This window comes from Ambystoma mexicanum, chromosome 4q (genome assembly GCF_040938575.1).
Source record: "Ambystoma mexicanum isolate Mex_15411 chromosome 4q, UKY_AmexF1_1, whole genome shotgun sequence".
Taxonomy (NCBI): Eukaryota; Metazoa; Chordata; class Amphibia; order Caudata; family Ambystomatidae; genus Ambystoma; species Ambystoma mexicanum.
Window position 1 is genome coordinate 178,557,534 of NC_090928.1, and position 17,784 is coordinate 178,575,317.

Here is a 17,784-nt window from a genome sequence, read left to right on the forward strand (position 1 = left end):
GGTGACACTTCCAACGATCAAGCAAATCGAATCATATTTACATATCCATTATTTATTTTAGACAACTGATCATTTGTGCAGGTCTATTTAGATGAGCCGTTCACGCCTGCACAAAGTTTCTGTTCTTTTTATCAAAATAGAAAACCATACTAATGCAATTACTGTGTTTCAGGGAGTCACTGAAGCATCATCTTCAATAATATCATCAATGGAAGTCTATGAGGAGCCCGAGGTATGGATCTTGACAGTTCCATCTAACTAGATCAACAATGCGTGAATAATTGTCGTTTGAATGTTCTACACAAAGCGTTCATTCGTGTTTTGCTATTGAGATGTACGTGGGTATTGGTCCCCAAGTACATTTTGTGTTTTCGATATTATTATACATACTAATGAAAGTTCTATGTTTCAGGGAGTCGATGGAGCGTCAGTGCATGATGGATGTGCTTATCATGAAAATGTAGTCGTTGCAGCGCAAGAGGAAGTGGAGACATGCACACACGAGTCGGAGCAACAGCGTCCTGATGTTGAAGTTCGAGGCAAGAAAGTTTCAAAGAAAAGAAAGCAAAAGAAGGTTAGTGTCCTGGTCACTATATTATGTTGTTTTTCACTGTTAATAGTTCAATACTGTAAGTTGTGTTTAAACTGAACATCCCTTTTCCAATCTGTCCTCTAGTTGCGAGTGGGTGTACGAACTAGATCTACACAGACAGTGAAGCGAACGAGAGATGTTGCTTGTCAAACCTTTTGGCAGGGACTTGAGACTGGAGATGCATCGTGCCAATGGGAAGAATATGAAGTGATTGACAACGGAGCTATACCACCACCAGCCATTGATAGTGAATGTCCTCCTGGTAGTTCGGATGCAGTTGGAGATAAATTCACAGAATCCACACCCGCAAAAACTAAGACCGCGAGAAAGTTGAAGAAATTGTCCTATTCACCCATTGCCGGAGAAGGAACAGATGTTGCAATGGAAGAGAATGAAGTGGACTACAATGAAACACCTTCAATATCACTGAACATAGCGGAAGACGATATCAGAGATTCTACCTTTCATGTGAGTGACATGTACTCAACGTTACAGGCCGAACCAGCTGGGATGCAGAGTGACAGTATAAGGAAAGAGGCCAAATTCATTGTATTCGATAGTTGTTTGATTGATATTATTATTCGGTTGAAATGTGGGCATTCGGTAGGTGGGGAAGTATGTGGGGAGCCATTGATTAATGTGACTCGTGCAATTCGAGGCACTAACCTTAAAATACATGCCACCTGTACAAAATATCATCCTTTCTCATGGTCTGCACAACCCATGCTGGGACAACTGCCAGCAGGCAATCTACTTTGTGCAGCGGCTGCACTTTTTAGTGGTTCAAGTTTTAAAAAATTAGAGTCTTTCTTTCAGTTTGTGGGAATCCGTTTCATTGCGAAAACTCAGTTCTACAAATACCAAACCGATTATCTATTTCCAGCCATTAGCGAAGCTTGGAGAATGGAAAAAATGTCTAGTACAAATCATTGTCAAAGAAAACATAAAAGCGAGAATCGTAAAGCAAACTGCCCAATCTTTTGCGGCATAATTTAGTATTCCATAAAAATTGAAAACCGGGTTACATGCTGGGCACCATCCATAACCATACTACAAACAGGCCTGCCCGCGTTGCCTAGATTCCAGTCCTTTGTCTCTTTCACGTCACACGTCCACAGCCATGTGGGCAGGGCCGGATGATGGTTTTGATATCTGTGAGGCTAGAGGACTAGGCTCTGGGAGCTCTATGGTAGCTTCTACTTACTATTCAGTCCGGACCCCCTTGCTTACAAAAAAAAAGGAGGGAGGGTGGGGGAGTTAAGAAGGTGGCTACTCTGTAGCAAATTCCAAGATTTTGCTGGAAGGCCAATGCTACCACTGTGCTTGCTTGAAGGGAGTGAATGCCACTGAATGAATACCGCCCCAGGAACACGATGCACCAATTGAGCAGTGAAAGGGAGACCCTGGAAGCATGTTTGCTCAGAAAGAGACACCGTATCTAGGAAAGGATATGGTCTTTAGCATTTGTGTAATTGGTGGGGTGTGTCTAGGGCACACAATTCAGTCCAACCCGCCCCTCTATGAGATGTGAACAATCTTATTAGTGCAAGGAAACAATAAGCCATAGAAAATATGTTTCTCTGTTATCAAGAATTAAAATAAATAAATCTGCCACGGACAGTAAATACCTGCTCAGATATCGGAGGCACATTTGAATTTTCTTTAGCGCCCGTGGGGCAAGCCTGCATGGACTTTGTTAATAGAGATTTTACCACAACCCTTACAGGGTTACAACCAAAATCCCTTTATCGGGTAGCAAAGGCAAGGCAGTCTGGACTCCACTCGGGAAGGCAGAAGTCTGGCAGGCACAGTTAGTCCAAAAGAGAACAAAAAAGGCACACTACACAGATACACTAAATAATGATAAACCCTATTACAGAATTACACAGTAATGTTCCATACGTTCAAACAAGCGCTATACATGACAGCGCGGAGTAAGAACAGTGCAGGTATAAAAGCCGCAAAAGAGCCTTTGGACAGCCCCTTGCCACTCGTGTAGCTGATGCACGCCCTATACCTGGTGGTAAAATCAGTACATTATGATGCTAAGGGGTGGGGAGACAAACAATGATCTCTAGACACCGGTAATATACACCATAGGCATGCTCACATATCTGCAGTGCCAATACATGAGCCGACACAGTATTCCCCACAACATCTGGATTACAATAAAACAGATAATCCACGGGTAGATCATATACTGAAGTTCATTACCCAGAGGGAGTGGAGGGGTTAGAAAGCATTCGCAACAATGCCCAGCAACCAGAAAATATAGACCATAACTGGTGTATTTGTGGAGCGGGCATTCACCCCCACAGGGGTATCCTGGCGACAAATAACAGATATTCATTGTTACGTAACTCAATGATACTCATTTTATCGACCTCTGGAGGTGTAAGGTTTCAGTGGACCTGCCAGGACTTGGCGACCATGAGGTCACACAGAGGCCACAGTAGTGAGTGGATGCATTAGCCCATTGGGCCACAGACCAGGCTAACACGTAGTCTTACAAGACTAGACCTACATGGTCTCAATACACTCTTAGAAAATAGTTGGAAGCAAAATGCCCAATGTTGGGTACTGTAACAATAAATTCAAAGGACTAGAGTGCAGCGGATTCATTTATTACTTTAAAGTAGGGGTCTGCAACCTTTGGCTTTCCAGATGTTTTGCACTACAGTTCCCATGGTATCTGACTATTGACTATGCTGGTTAGGGATTGTGGGAGTTGGTCTAAAACATCTGGAGAGACAAAGGTTGCAGATCCGTGCTTTAAAGTCATCAATAAATCACAACCACCAGCTGAAAACTTCGTTTTTGTGGTGCAAAACTCCAGGGGACTCAAGGCAGATGCATGAAAAATGTCCAAGTTCAGGTAAGCACCCTTTTCCATCACTTAGGAGTTCAAACATTGGTAGACATTTTCTCCATAGGAAATACAGGACACGTCCATAAGTAAACCACAGGTATAAGTTAAATTAAGGCAAGTACCAGATGTTCCTCACATGTGTGGCCAAAAGTAGCAGCCCACCACAGGGAACAGAAGAAGGGACACCCACACGAAGAGCTTCAGCTGCAGGTTCGTGACCATCAGCTGTCGGCGAGGGATGGATGCAGAACAGGAAGGTCACCAATCAAAGTCCATGGTGATGTGCGGTAGAGGGGGCCTGCAACACCCCACTAGTCCCGAACCAAGTGACCTGTGACGATAATTATAAGAAAGATAGCAGGATCGCAGGACCCAGGGACAAATACTCTTCGTGCCAGCCACTGTGGATTTGGCTCCGAAACAGCAGAAGGACTCGGTAAGTACAAGGCTCTCTTTCCTATCACCAGTGGCTTGAACCTTCATCTAGCGACGACAAAGATGGCTGAAAAGAGGAATAATCTGTGTAACCAAGAGGACACCAGACCGGGCAGAAGCAGCAACAGTGATGGAGAAGGCACCAGGAAGGCGGAGGAAACTGACCAAGGGGATACATTTTTAGCACAAGTGGGCAAGAGAGCAGCCAATGAGCAAAGAGAAATCCCACAATGGAAGCAATGGTTGCAGGCAACCCAAGACAAAGCCGAAGTAGAGTAGAGGCGACCTATGATGCCTCTTAGCCAAGGAGACTGCCTAAGTCTAGGCGCTTGGCTCAGAAGGATTTGGCAGGCAAGGCATCACAGCAAATGATTGGACATGGTCCCAAGACGGGTAGCCAGTCGAGCCAGCTGGAAGGACTGGGGTCGGATGAGGAAAATCCCAGGAATTGACTCCAGCAACCTAAGAAGAATGCACAGATCCTCTCCCCTACATAACACCATTAAGGGGCTGGCTTAAAAAGACCTTCCATACCTAAAAGAAACACACACACACACACACACACTGAAAGCCAGCCAATGAAACTGGCCGTAAAAACCACCACACCCACTGGTTAACCCAGACAGAATGGTTACTTGACATATGTGAGGAATACAATCAGGCTAACCAAGTTACATCCCTTTAGAGAGCAGTGGTCGAAGTGTATGAAAAGAAGTAGTGGAACTATGTTCCATGCTGGCCTGCCCCTGCTCTGCACAAACCCATCGCTGCACCCCTCCCCCACACACACCTGCTATTTAAGGGAATGGTCACTGCAGTGCACTGAAGTGCAAGCTTCAACTTTTTCCTACACTTTTATTTTAAAACGAAACCATTCCAGAACAGTTTCTTTTTAAAATAAAAGTATAGGAACAGTAAAACGTAAAAATAAAAAAGTATAGGAGCACCGCTCCCGCCCACTTCGACCTCTGTTAGAGAGTACAGAACCACATTCCAAAGCCATAACTATTAAAATGAGAAAGGTATGGGGGAGCATGCTCGACACAAGTCAGGGGCTAAGAGAACTACATGGATGTAGTGAGGTCAGGTCCCTGGTGGATGGAGGAATGAACATGTGGCATGGTGTAGAGGAGAAGAGAGGTGGGGAAGAGTTAGGACCATAAGGCAGGGAGGTGATTGAACACCTCCTCAAATCTGCTCTTATGGAACCTCAACGGGGGCAAATCCCATTTCCTCAATAGCTACAGTGAAGAGGGAAGGAGAAAGTGACCCTGGGGTGACCAGTGAAGGTCTAGGAACGCCTGCAACCCAGGACTGTGAACCAAGGCAAAGAGACTCAGAAAAGAAAGACGTGGAAACCGCTAAGTGTGAAAGTAAAGGTCCAGGGTAGAGAAGGTCCCAAGAAGCACAGTGAAGAAGGGTGCAGGAAACCCGTAAGCCCGAAGTGAGGATACAGGGCCCCCGAGAAGAAGGGGAACGATGGGTGCAGGTCAGTGGCAGATTTAAGGCAAAGGGCCCCGTGGGCAGCACCTGACAGAGGGCCCTAGGTGGGCGGGTCATGGAGGCGGAGCTTAGGGTGGGCGGAGTTAATTGAGGTAACAAGTGCACAATGGCAAACTTTAGGCACAAAAGCTATTTTTTATGAAGTTGTCTTTATTACAGTTGCCTAGGCAACTTTTGTTATAAAATAAAATCATCTACTCTCGACACACTAAACTCTAGTTAATGATCATTATTGGTTATTTTGTCAACCATTATATATAGACATATTCACATACAATAATCGCCCAACCAAAGTTGCCACTGATTTATCAACCTCAGAAGGATGAAAGGCTGAAGTCTCAAGTAACAGTGCTTTGAGGATATTGGGTCAGTTACGCTCCACAAACGGGGGCCTTGGAGAGGCAGGGGGGCATGGAGACACAAACGGGGGCCTTGGGGAGGCAGGGGGGCATGGAGACACAAACGGGGGCCTTGGGGAGGCAGGGGGGCATGGAGACACAAACGGGGGCCTTGGGGAGAGGCAGGGGGGCATGGAGACACAAACGGGGGCCTTGGAGAGGCAGGGGGGCATGGAGACACAAACGGGGGCCTTGGAGAGGCAGGGGGGCATGGAGACACAAACGGGGGCCTTGGGGAGGCAGGGGGGCATGGAGACACAAACGGGGGCCTTGGGGAGGCAGGGGGGCATGGAGACACAAACGGGGGCCTTGGGGAGGCAGGGGGGCATGGAGACACAAACGGGGGCCTTGGGGAGGCAGGGGGGCATGGAGACACAAACGGGGGCCTTGGGGAGGCAGGGGGGCATGGAGACACAAACGGGGGCCTTGGGGAGGCAGGGGGGCATGGAGACACAAACGGGGGCCTTGGGGAGGCAGGGGGGCATGGAGACACAAACGGGGGCCTTGGGGAGGCAGGGGGGCATGGAGACACAAACGGGGGCCTTGGGGAGGCAGGGGGGCATGGAGACACAAACGGGGGCCTTGGAGAGGCAGGGGGGCATGGAGACACAAACGGGGGCCTTGGGGAGGCAGGGGGGCATGGAGACACAAACGGGGGCCTTGGGGAGGCAGGGGGGCATGGAGACACAAACGGGGGCCTTGGGGAGGCAGGGGGGCATGGAGACACAAACGGGGGCCTTGGGGAGGCAGGGGGGCATGGAGACACAAACGGGGGCCTTGGGGAGGCAGGGGGGCATGGAGACACAAACGGGGGCCTTGGAGAGGCAGGGGGGCATGGAGACACAAACGGGGGCCTTGGGGAGGCAGGGGGGCATGGAGACACAAACGGGGGCCTTGGGGAGGCAGGGGGCATGGAGACACAAACGGGGGCCTTGGAGAGGCAGGGGGGCATGGAGACACAAACGGGGGCCTTGGGGAGGCAGGGGGGCATGGAGACACAAACGGGGGCCTTGGGGAGGCAGGGGGGCATGGAGACACAAACGGGGGCCTTGGGGAGGCAGGGGGGCATGGAGACACAAACGGGGGCCTTGGAGAGGCAGGGGGCATGGAGACACAAACGGGGGCCTTGGGGAGGCAGGGGGGCATGGAGACACAAACGGGGACCTTGGGGAGGGAGGGGGGCATGGAGACACAAACGGGGGCCTTGGGGAGGCAGGGGGGCATGGAGACACAAACGGGGGCCTTGGAGAGGCAGGGGGGCATGGAGACACAAACGGGGGCCTTGGGGAGGCAGGGGGGCATGGAGACACAAACGGGGACCTTGGGGAGGGAGGGGGGCATGGAGACACAAACGGGGGCCTTGGGGAGGGAGGGGGCATGGAGACACAAACGGGGGCCTTGGGGAGGGAGGGGGGCATGGAGACACAAACGGGGGCCCTGGGGAGGGAGGGGGGCATGGAGACACTCACGGGGGGCTGGGGCAGGAGGGGAGCATGGTCCATGGAGACAGTCACGGGAGCATGGAGACACAAATCCCCACAATAGCTAAACTTACCCGTTGTTTCAGTAGGCAGGAGACAGCAAACAGCAAACACCACTCGACAGCCTCGACTCGAGCAGCACCTTCTCTTCTCAGCTGGGCCCGGGCAATGGAGATTACTTCTTTTTCCTCGTGGGATCACACCGCCGGCACATAACACTGCGTCACTGTGACGTAGACACGTCTCCTGGGCCAGTCCTGGCCCAGGATTGGAATGAACCCGGAGTGTTAAAATGAAAGGGCCCTGTTGTGTGGAAGGGGCGGGGCCCTGTTGTGTGGAAGGGGCGGGCAAGGGGCGGGCCCTGTTGTGTGGAAGGGGCGGGCCCTGTTGTGTGGAAGGGCCGGGGGGGCCCGGGGCGGGGGGGGGCCCGGTCGCCTTTTGTTTGCCTAGCGACCGTTAGATCCGCCTCTGGTGCAGGTACCCCTTAGCGCATGCAAGTGTTGTCATACGGGTAGACTTGCAGGACCCCCAGTCCACGAGAAGATGCGTTCAGTTACTTTGCCTGAAAACAAAGTTCCCGTTTTCTGTTTTGGCTGCCATGTAAATATCCTCAAGATAAAAGAAGGTTAGTGTAAATGCATTTCCCGGATCATTGATTGGCGTCACCCTTGTGATACCGCAAAATGAGTCCCCCAAATTGCAGGACACCTAATAGTTGTTAAACGGACCATTTGAAAGAACTCCTTGGAGAGTGAAGGCTTGCATAGGAGGCCCTGCCATCCGTGATTGCGGTGTGGCGAGGCCTGTGGGTGTCCCTCAACCTGCAGCCCCTTGAAAAACAATGCAATAGTGAAGAACTAATTAAGGCTTCATTCAGATGTGCAGGTTATTTGATACAAGGACACAAATGCCATTTTTAAAATCATACTACTTTGCTTTGAGGTCGGATCATGGCGTCCTTTACAATTGCACTTAGCTGAGGAATAACACGCTGATATGTATTACTGTCTACTCTGCACACACCTAATCCGCGGCACAACACTGACGTGCAGGCCACACCTTTCCTGGCTCACGTGAACCTTACACGGGCAGAAAAGAAATGTTCTGAGCTCAGTTTGTAGCATATAATTATGTAGGTCATGCGAGGACATACTGCTGTAGCCTTCCTGGCACAGGTCCACTGTACACTGTATACGGGGATAAAAGGACCACTTTGCTTTCAAGCGAAATGAAAGAACAGTCTGTCTTGTTGGATATTTCGCAAAGGAGATCTACAGAAATACCATTTTAACCACATCCCTTAAATAGAGCAGGGCTGAAATGGGGCACACGCCGCATGTGCGCGCCGATGATCAAAGTCGAGTTATGCTGCAAACCGGAGGTTCAACTGTGAGCAATCGGATACTTTAAGGGGTTGACATTAAAATATAATCCCCACTGTATTTCATGTCCCGGATGAGGAAGTGTTGGTTATGGCAGGAGAGCTCGCGCTTCAACCATGCTGACGGAGTCAAACAAGCAATGCAATCTATGCTGGCCGTTTGCAGACGTGTGCAGCAAACGAGCAGCCTGTTTTAGACCCGCGGAGCAATCTGGCCGTACACAATGAGCGTGTGACTATGTAATGCGGCGGGTACAAAGTTCTTGAGTTGCAGCCCAACCTGGAAACAAGCAGCGTTAAGAAGTACTGAAGCCCCAGCAGTCGCCACCTTGCAATGGGCATCCATGGCAGACAGGGTAGAGGAGTAGTATCGGGCAAGTACAGTGATTAGGGTGGCGTGTGCTTTTCTCCATCTTTCAAAACAGGTTTCATGCTAGCAAGACAGTAAATGCGGAAGCCAATAAGCTCAAGTCTACAACGTGGCATTCTCAACTGTTGATCATTCTAAGGTTCCTGCTGCTAAAATCAAATCACTGATAAGTGTGGTGAGCGTGCGGGGCGGGGAGGTTCCACCATCAAAATGTGTTTATTGCATCAGTCTTCGTTTAAAGCTTGTTACAAAGTTTGAAATGTATGCTGCTCTTATGGTAGTTAAGCCAGAAGGATATAGTTCAGTGGCAACGTGCTCGCCTTGAGAACTTTACAATGATGTGCAAAATGGGTTAGATACCCGAGCTAGCGCTTTGAAGTTAGAGGAGTGCGGCATGAAGTGCTACAAAAATAAATAATTATAATAAAGAAATGCTAGGAGTTCCTCCTTTTGACTGGGAAGCCTTCAGTGGGTCTGAGGGACAGACACCCTACATTACATTCAAGACCAGTTAAAAATATATTACTCTTACAGCGGGCTATTGGCCAGGTCCTGGTGGTCGGGAGGGGTGGGAACAGGGGGCTCAAAATGCTAGCTCTAAATCGAGCGCTGGTGGACATCCCTACAAGAGCGGGCCGTACAGTGTACGTCATTATGACGTTGTCCGCAGCATTGTTACTGGCGCGCAAGTGGAGATCGAAAGACCCTCTCACCCCCCAAGAGCATGAGTGGATAGCAAAAATGTGGTCAGTCGTGGCCATGGAGTGGCTTAAATATTCCATACAAGGGCATCACATGAAATTTGTCTGACTGGGCCGCCCTCTTAGCATACCTGAGGGAGGGCGCACGCAAAGCATGGTGCCCCAAAAGCATGTCATTATTGGGAATTGTTCTACCTCAGGAAGATTCTGATCCATGAATGTGAGAAATGCTGATCTGTCCAGGGCCTGTCCCGGGCTAAATCAGAAGGACCTAAAACTCTTTGCTGCCAATATGATCTTACAAGAGAGGGGGCATACCTCACTGCTCCAGGAATACAGGGGGGAGGGAATATTTAGTTACCCTTTGTTTCTTTTTCTCCATTTTGGTTCTTCGCTCTGGTTGATCATGGTTATAAATAAATGTTAATAAAAAAGTTGAAAAAAAATATATACATTACTCTCTATGAGTGCTTCAATATCTAAATTCCTTCCCTTATTTCTTCAGAGGTCAATAGTTCCAGAATGATCATGCTATTCCACCCCCAACCCAGCACATTTTTCTCTCCTTATCGTTCACCTTATTGATGATTTATGGCGTATAGTCCTATATGAAATCAATGTTCTAACCAGCAGTATTAAATCTGTGCTAAAAATCTGTGAGAATTGTACTAAAAACTGAAGAAGCAGTTCCTCGAACAAGCCGTAAACTCATCTCTGGAAGAATGACCAAGGCATCTCATCAGAAATGTACTTCCATGAATGACGGCCCTACATCAAAATCTTCCTAGTACGCCGCTCTCACCAGGTGAGGCTGAAGCACTAGGGAATCGGCTTTCGGAATAATAAGTCTGGAATGTGGCATTAGCACCCCGTTCCAAGGGTTGGAATGGGGGTAACAGCCCAGCAGCCAGAGTTAACGGCCTGAGCGAAGCAAGGGTGGTCAACGAGGGTTTCGGGCTGTTATCCCCACCCCATTCCAGCCTTGGAACGGGGTGCTAATGCGATTAGCACCCCAGGGTTACCAAAGCGGTAACCTGGGTTTAAAAAAAAAAAAAAAAGTATTTTCATTCATTGAACGGGACGCCCCGTTCAAGGAATGAAAGTACTTATCCAAAATGACCACCATGGGTGTAGAAGGGTGGGCTCTGTACAGAGACCCTCTTCTAGTACCATGGCGGCCAGAAAAGCGAGAAGGGAAGCTGGGGAGGCGGTGGGGAATATACCAACCTGCGGTGGGGGAGGCAGCCTGCAGGTTCCATGAAACAAGGGCAGAGATTAGCGGTTTTAGCCCCCGTTTCATGGAACCTGATTGGCTGATTCTCCACCCCCCCTTCAAACCCCCCACAGCCCCGGGTGCTAATAGAAAGGTATGTTCAGGAGTGACGTCACAAAATATTTCTGCAGTGAAAGGGTTGTGAATGCACAGAACCACGAGGGAGTAAGTATTGCTCTTGCTTTGTCTTTTGAAGTCAAATACTGCTAGCGTAGTAAATACTGCGGCGCACCCGTGTCAAAATATTCTGTGGTGCAGTGTCATGACACATAGTATCAGGAATGCAAAGGGAGATTGGCCAAGTGTAAAGGGTCCCGCAAAGATTCCTTGTTATACTAAAATGGCGAGGTGCAGTAATTTCTTAAGTGAAGTTGTGAGTAAGCCGTGATCGGAGATACAATTGGGCATTCCCCGCCCTGTAACACAAAATGGCAAATGTTTCACCAACTGCCTTGAATCAATTAACAAAAACAAAAAAAAACAGCAATACATAAGTAAACAATTTGTTGCCATCGTGAATTGCTTGCAACCTAATTAAATGCCTTTCAGAGGCCAATGCATAGAAGATCGAACATTTTCTGATCCCTGATGGTCAAATTGATTGCTAAGGCTCTACAAGAAAAAGCATTTGAAAAGCTAAATCTCACTCAAACACTATTTACATTTTTATTTTTAACAGTAAGACAAATGTATCCAAAAGCAGAATTAAAACAAGAGGGGCTTATCAGATTCAAAAAGAATTAAAAAACAGTCAAATCCAACTCTACCTTGAAACCAACTCCATTTTAGGAAAAAGACAGTCAGGTTTTCGTAAAGTGCACGGAACTCAAACTGCCTTATTAGATTTAAAAAATCAAATCACACACATCATGGATAAGGGCGAGGCTGTCGCTGTCCTCCTCCTCCTGCGGACTTATCCAACCAAGCTACTTCATGGATTACATCATTCCTAGAAGGCAGAGCTGTGAAAGTCTTCTCCAATATAGCAAATGCAGCACCCACCATCATTCACTGTGGTGTCCCTCAGGGATCATGCACTGCCCCTACGCTTTATAATCTTTTCACAAAGCCTCTTTTTGATAAACTGGATGCACTTGGGATCACCTACACCAACTATGCTGACGAAACCCAAGTGCTCCTTCCCCTAACAGGAATTTATCACCAAGACGCTACAGCCCTCAGGCTAATATACTCCACCATTCAAGCATGGATGGCCACAAATGGCCTCTGCCTCAATGGGGATAAGACCGGAATTCCTATTCCTGGCCAGAAGTCCACTCTAGCCAAACTAGACTCCCTCTACGTCAACTTCCACATCGACAACTGCATCATTCCGGTTTTATCCTCTGTTAAAACCTTAGGGGTACACATTGATGCAATGCTATCTATGAACAAACAAGACAGCGCCATCGTCTCTGCCTCCGCCCTGAGCACTAAGCGCACCAACACCATAAAACCTTTCCTAACAAAAGATAACTGTCTCTCCATTGCCAGAGCTACTATAGGGGCCAAGCTGGATTACTCTAACACGCTCCTAGCCGGCACTTATCAGACTCCAGACTACACAAAATAACTCGCTTAGAGCAGCCCTCAGTAAACCTAAAAAAGACCACATCACACAAGTAAGAAAGACGGTTCACTGGCTACCAGTCAAAGGCCACATCACGTTCAAAATCCTTACCACTACACACAAATGCATAAACTACACAGCACCATCATACCTCTCAGACACACTATCCAGATCACTCGCTACAAGGCCCACCAGATCTCATTACTCTAACCAATTTACTGTACCAGGCATTAACAGGGCGAAGGCAGGAGTGTTAAGCTTCCCTTATCTTGCCCCTAAACCCTGGAATGCCCTCCCTACCGCACTCAGAGCCGAAACGTCTCTACATGCCTTTCGAAGAAAACTCAAAACCACTCTCTTCAACTAACACCTACCATCCCTTCCTGCCCCACCTTCCTTAAGCCTCCTATCTGTCCTTTACTTTTGTACATATCATGACTGTCTGTTTTGTTTTTTATGTAACTAAGCTATGATCACCTTCTGTAACAAGCGCCACGATGCCTACGGGCTGTTGTGCGCTCTACAAATATGAATAAATAAAGAAACAAAAACCACTCAAAACTTCTTGCAATAACAATCGGCATTAACAAAATGTTAGAAATCAATCGTGCACTCAATCTATAATGTTGAAAGGATTGTAATGAACTTGCGGAAAAAGAATAGACTTTTTGATAAAATATGGAGCAGATTTTTGAATTTCGGACTGGAATGAACACATGGTGAGATTGGAGAGCTGATGGAATCAGAACATAAAGGTACGTTGAATTTAGGATTTGATATGTTGTTCACTTAAATGCATTTGATATACTTTAAATTAATTTCTCTTAATTGGGGTAATTTTTTGTTTTTTTGTTTACAAAGGGTCTTCATAGTTTACAGTGGAGCAAAATAGTAACACTCACTGTTTCAGTATGTTTATGAAATAATATTTTGAGAAGTTATATGTTATTTATTGTATATGCCTTTATAAAAGCAGAATAAAAAAAATGTTTTAAAAAAAGAAATCATAGGTGCGTACGACAGCTGAGTATATATATATATATATACACATTAGCCAGTAGAGTGGCTGGCGTCAGGGCTGTGAAGAATAAGATCCAACCACCAGTGCTGGATTATCCAGATGGCCATTATTTGGCGGAACACAATTGTGTCCTTCTTAGGCCCTCCTTTGGCGACAAGTACACTTGGGTCTAATTTGCTTAATTTAAGTTAACAATGACTCCATTCCCTGAAACGTTAGTTTCTTAAATGAATTCTAAGGACTTAACAGGGTGTTTTGGTGTAACTTGGAGACCCCCACTCGCCATGACCACTCAACAGCTTTTTGAAAGATTAAACATACAGTTAGTGTGGCCTGTCCACTTGCTCACCCTGAATAGGAAAATAATGCTCCTTTAATTTTCATTGGGGGCGTCCATGCTTACTATACAAGGTTGATCCATTTGCCATTTCGGTCCCTCTCACCGTCCCATTCTTCTCCTGCAGTCCCAACCCCATGCAACGTTGAATGTCACGGCAAGCCCGCAACAACTTTTCACAGCTCAGATGGCAGCCATTCCACTTTGAAATGTGGATCAAGTCCAATTTATTACTATTGTTTCACTTCACAGGAATTCTAAAATCGGGACCAACCTACCAAATAACAGGGCTTTGAGTGGTGAGGAGCAAATGAGGACACAAAAAAGCACCAACTAACTTATTTGCATTTATTTTAGTTTTTGTTGGATCCGTGGTCATCAACTAAACCTTTCCCCCTTGTTCCCTACGGTACCTGCAGAGGGGAGGAGCGGGGGAGGGATTTGCTTATGGCTTTATTTTTTTTAGATGGTGGTGGTTATAGTTTGATAAGAGTGCGTCTTCTGTAAAATGATATCATGAGTGACATTTGATGTGATGCGGTTTTGCGTACAGTGCACCAAGACATGCAAAGTAGGGTCCTGGCTTAAAAAATTATCCTCTCACTCAGTCCAAACCCATTCCCCCCGCCAACTAAATCATGCCACATTTGTCTGTCAACTTACCATCAACATTTTATGCAGGTCCTCTTCGAAGGAGTCTATGCTGCAGTCCGCCTTCTGGATGTCATCGGACACTTCTCGCAACATGAACTGGTAGTACTGCTTCATCAACAGGCCGCCCTTCAGCACTTCTTTACACTCTCTCACTAACTGCGGAAGAAAAGCTGAACGTCACAATCAATCGACCTTTACACCAGAATCACAATTCCCTGTCACAGAGCCAGGCATCCTCTAAACGCAGACCTTTTTGCATTTCACAGGTTGCCTGTATTACCACAGCACCCTATACATTCCCTTAGATGCCCCTCCCGAAAGACAGAAAAGAGCCTGAAAGTGATCAATTGACAATACACAATGCAAGTTAGTAAAGGCAAAATGGAAGAACATTAATATTGGGCCTCATTACGAGTCCGGCAGACGCGGACGATTTTGCCGGCACCTGACTTCCCGGTGCTACCGGGAGATTACAAGTCCAGCGTCCAGGGAAGTCAGGTGTCGGTAAAAATATGAGTCCACATTCCCTGTCCCATAGGACACTATGGGAGTGGGGACTCGGAAGAGCTGGCACCGTTTCTAACGGTGCCGGCGCTTTCGCGAACGGTCTGCCTACTGTGGCGGAGCGTCCAGCAGGGTCAGGCCTGTCGAGCACAGCAGCCCTGGCAGGCAGACTCCTAGTTTGCCGGTCCGGAAACAAGGGTGCCGGTGAGTTTACCAGCACCCTTGTTTCAGGACCGGAAAATTTGTAATGAGGCCTGACTGTAGAAGGAGAAGTGCTTTGCAGTTCATTTCCATGGTTCTTCATACACTATAGCATGGGCAGTAAGCACTGGGTGTGGTGATGAAATCGCTCAGAGGACACTGCCGTCATGCCTGGCTGCTTGGTTCTTTCGAGACCTGCAGGCACAGCAGAACTTTACTTGTTGCTCTGCTGCACAACTCTCTCGGGACCTACCTTACACAACAGTTTACCAAAAACCCAACAAAAAGTATCTGGTACGGCTGAACTCTGCATACTTAAAACAAACATATCTCTCCAATTCGACCTCTAGGGACGATTTAGAAAAGGAAAGCAGCCTTTACAGACAAGTATGAGGAGGGGCCTGCACACGATACACAAATGTAAATACAAGTGAAAAATACTCAGATTTCAAAGAACATTTGTGAATCAAGCCTCTGGGTTCCGGCAACAGGAAAAGAATGTCGCAGTCCATTAGGTCCAGAAAATGGCCTGAGCTTTCCACTCTAGCCCATGGTATGTGATCGGGAGTTTGTGCTGTGCACTGCTGCCATTTGTAGAGTCTCTTGGCTTTAAAGAAACCTGCAAGAAAAGTGGCTTGTGTTTGGTTAGTAGAGACAGAGGAAATAAGGCAAGATTGCTTTGCTATTGTGTTGATTTGTGCATATCGGAAGTACCCCACCTCAGCGTACAGGTATGAGTCTAGGCGATTTGTGTTGAAAGCATTAGCAAGAACTGGTGTTCAGACATTTCACATGGTAGGGCCTAGTGTTTTGGGGAAAGAGTTTTACCAAGTGTCCAGGAACACCACAGATTCTCCTGGGTCGTACACGACATAATTTGTCATGGAAACACAACATACCGATTCTGTTCACTTTGTGAACATATAGACAGCTTTGAGGTGTGCGAAACATAAGGAATCTGTCACAGGGGACGACAGGGCAACTCAAATGAAGATGGGATCTTTCTCATGTCAGGTCCTGATCGGGCAGAAAGCAAAGAGCCGGAACCTGTGCTCTGGATGGCTACATGTTGATTCTCTTTCTTTATCCAAGTGCTGCTCTCACCTTCTTAGGTTCTTATCTCCACATACTGGAATGTCACTACATGATCAATTCTGGTCCTGTGCCCATGGTTGCTACCTATAAGCCACCTCTCCTCTGGGTGTTACATTCGCCAAGGTATTTCCTTTCGCTGCTAATGTTATTCGTCCAGTATCTTCCTTAACAACTTGTCTACCACTGCTGCCTCGTGATATTCCTTTCTTAACCTCTGTATCACTCCCTCCGCCTGATGTCATTTTCTCTATATCTGTTATGAGGGATTTGAAGAACAAGCCCTGTGGGAGGGATTTCAGGCCAACCTTGTTGGTGAACAGGGTTATAGATATAGACACTAGACAAACTATAACAGGTAACGTTATTGAACGTTAAGGCAGACTTCAGAATTAGTGTCTGGTTGTTAAGCACAGTTAACAGCAGAAATTGTCAGGCAATTATCATTAGGGTATTTACTGAACGCACACTTTGCTGCGGCATGTAGTGCGGCCCTGTGATTGTCCCCCGTCATGCGACAGGAACCAAGGTTTGGCCTCAGGCCCAACATCCACTGGCTCTGAGTGGTATCTAGCCACCCGAATCACCACCTTGCTGGTCCCCAGACCCAGACAGGAAACCTCCTCACAGATCTCATAGAATGCTTGACAGCAGGAAAGCAGCGGTTTACTCTTGGGTATAGTCTTACCTGGGCATTCATCTAGTCACTCACATCCTCTTAGAAACAGTAAACCAAAAGAAAAAGAAAGTGTGGAAAGTTAGACAAACATGAGAAGCACAGTAGCCCTCTCTCAGGAAGAAACAGTGTGAGAGGCGGAAGGAGGAAAGTAAATGTAAGTGGGCCAAGATATCCATTTGCCAATGAAGGATACAAACTAACCTACTCCTACATATCCCGTAACGGGCAAAATACAGATTTTTGCCTTTTTAAAAAACATTTCGTTTCATCAGATATAAGGATTTGTTCCTTCTGGGTGGGCATAATTTCCAAAACTGAAATCAATCGCCTTCAAATGCACATTTATAAATTTCAAGCTTTGTCCATCTCAATTCCGAAATTGCAACTGATGCAAATGCAAAGCAAGATTATGTTCTTATTTATAAGGGAAAAACAGGTTGGGCAGAAAGATCTTTTCCTTTGTTGTCACTGGGTGGGTGGTACTCGACACAAACCAGTTGGGGTGTAATCACTTTATACAGGTTTGAAACCCAGGCGAGGTTTAATATAAAGTTGGATACCAAAGGATGACCTACTTGGAAGTACACAGCAAATCAGGACTGTGTATGTGATCAAAAAAACGATAAGAACAAACCCTTATGATTACCTGTTTATACCTGGGCTGGCCATATTCCTAAATGTATACTATTGGTTCGAGTCACCCCTGAGACCGAAAATTCAGAA

General features: G+C 47.0%; 1 protein-coding gene across 5 annotated transcripts in view; it reads right to left on the reverse strand.

Annotated features, from left to right (window-relative positions):
- MAP3K4 (mitogen-activated protein kinase kinase kinase 4) overlaps positions 1 to 17,784 on the reverse strand; it is a 516,131-nt gene that overhangs the window by 164,141 nt on the left and 334,206 nt on the right. For all 5 annotated transcript variants that reach the window (XM_069607700.1, XM_069607697.1, XM_069607696.1 and 2 more), the window contains exon 5: positions 14,595 to 14,741. In XM_069607700.1, coding sequence (XP_069463801.1) covers positions 14,595 to 14,741 — 147 coding nt within the window. The remainder of the gene's footprint in view (positions 1 to 14,594; positions 14,742 to 17,784) is intronic.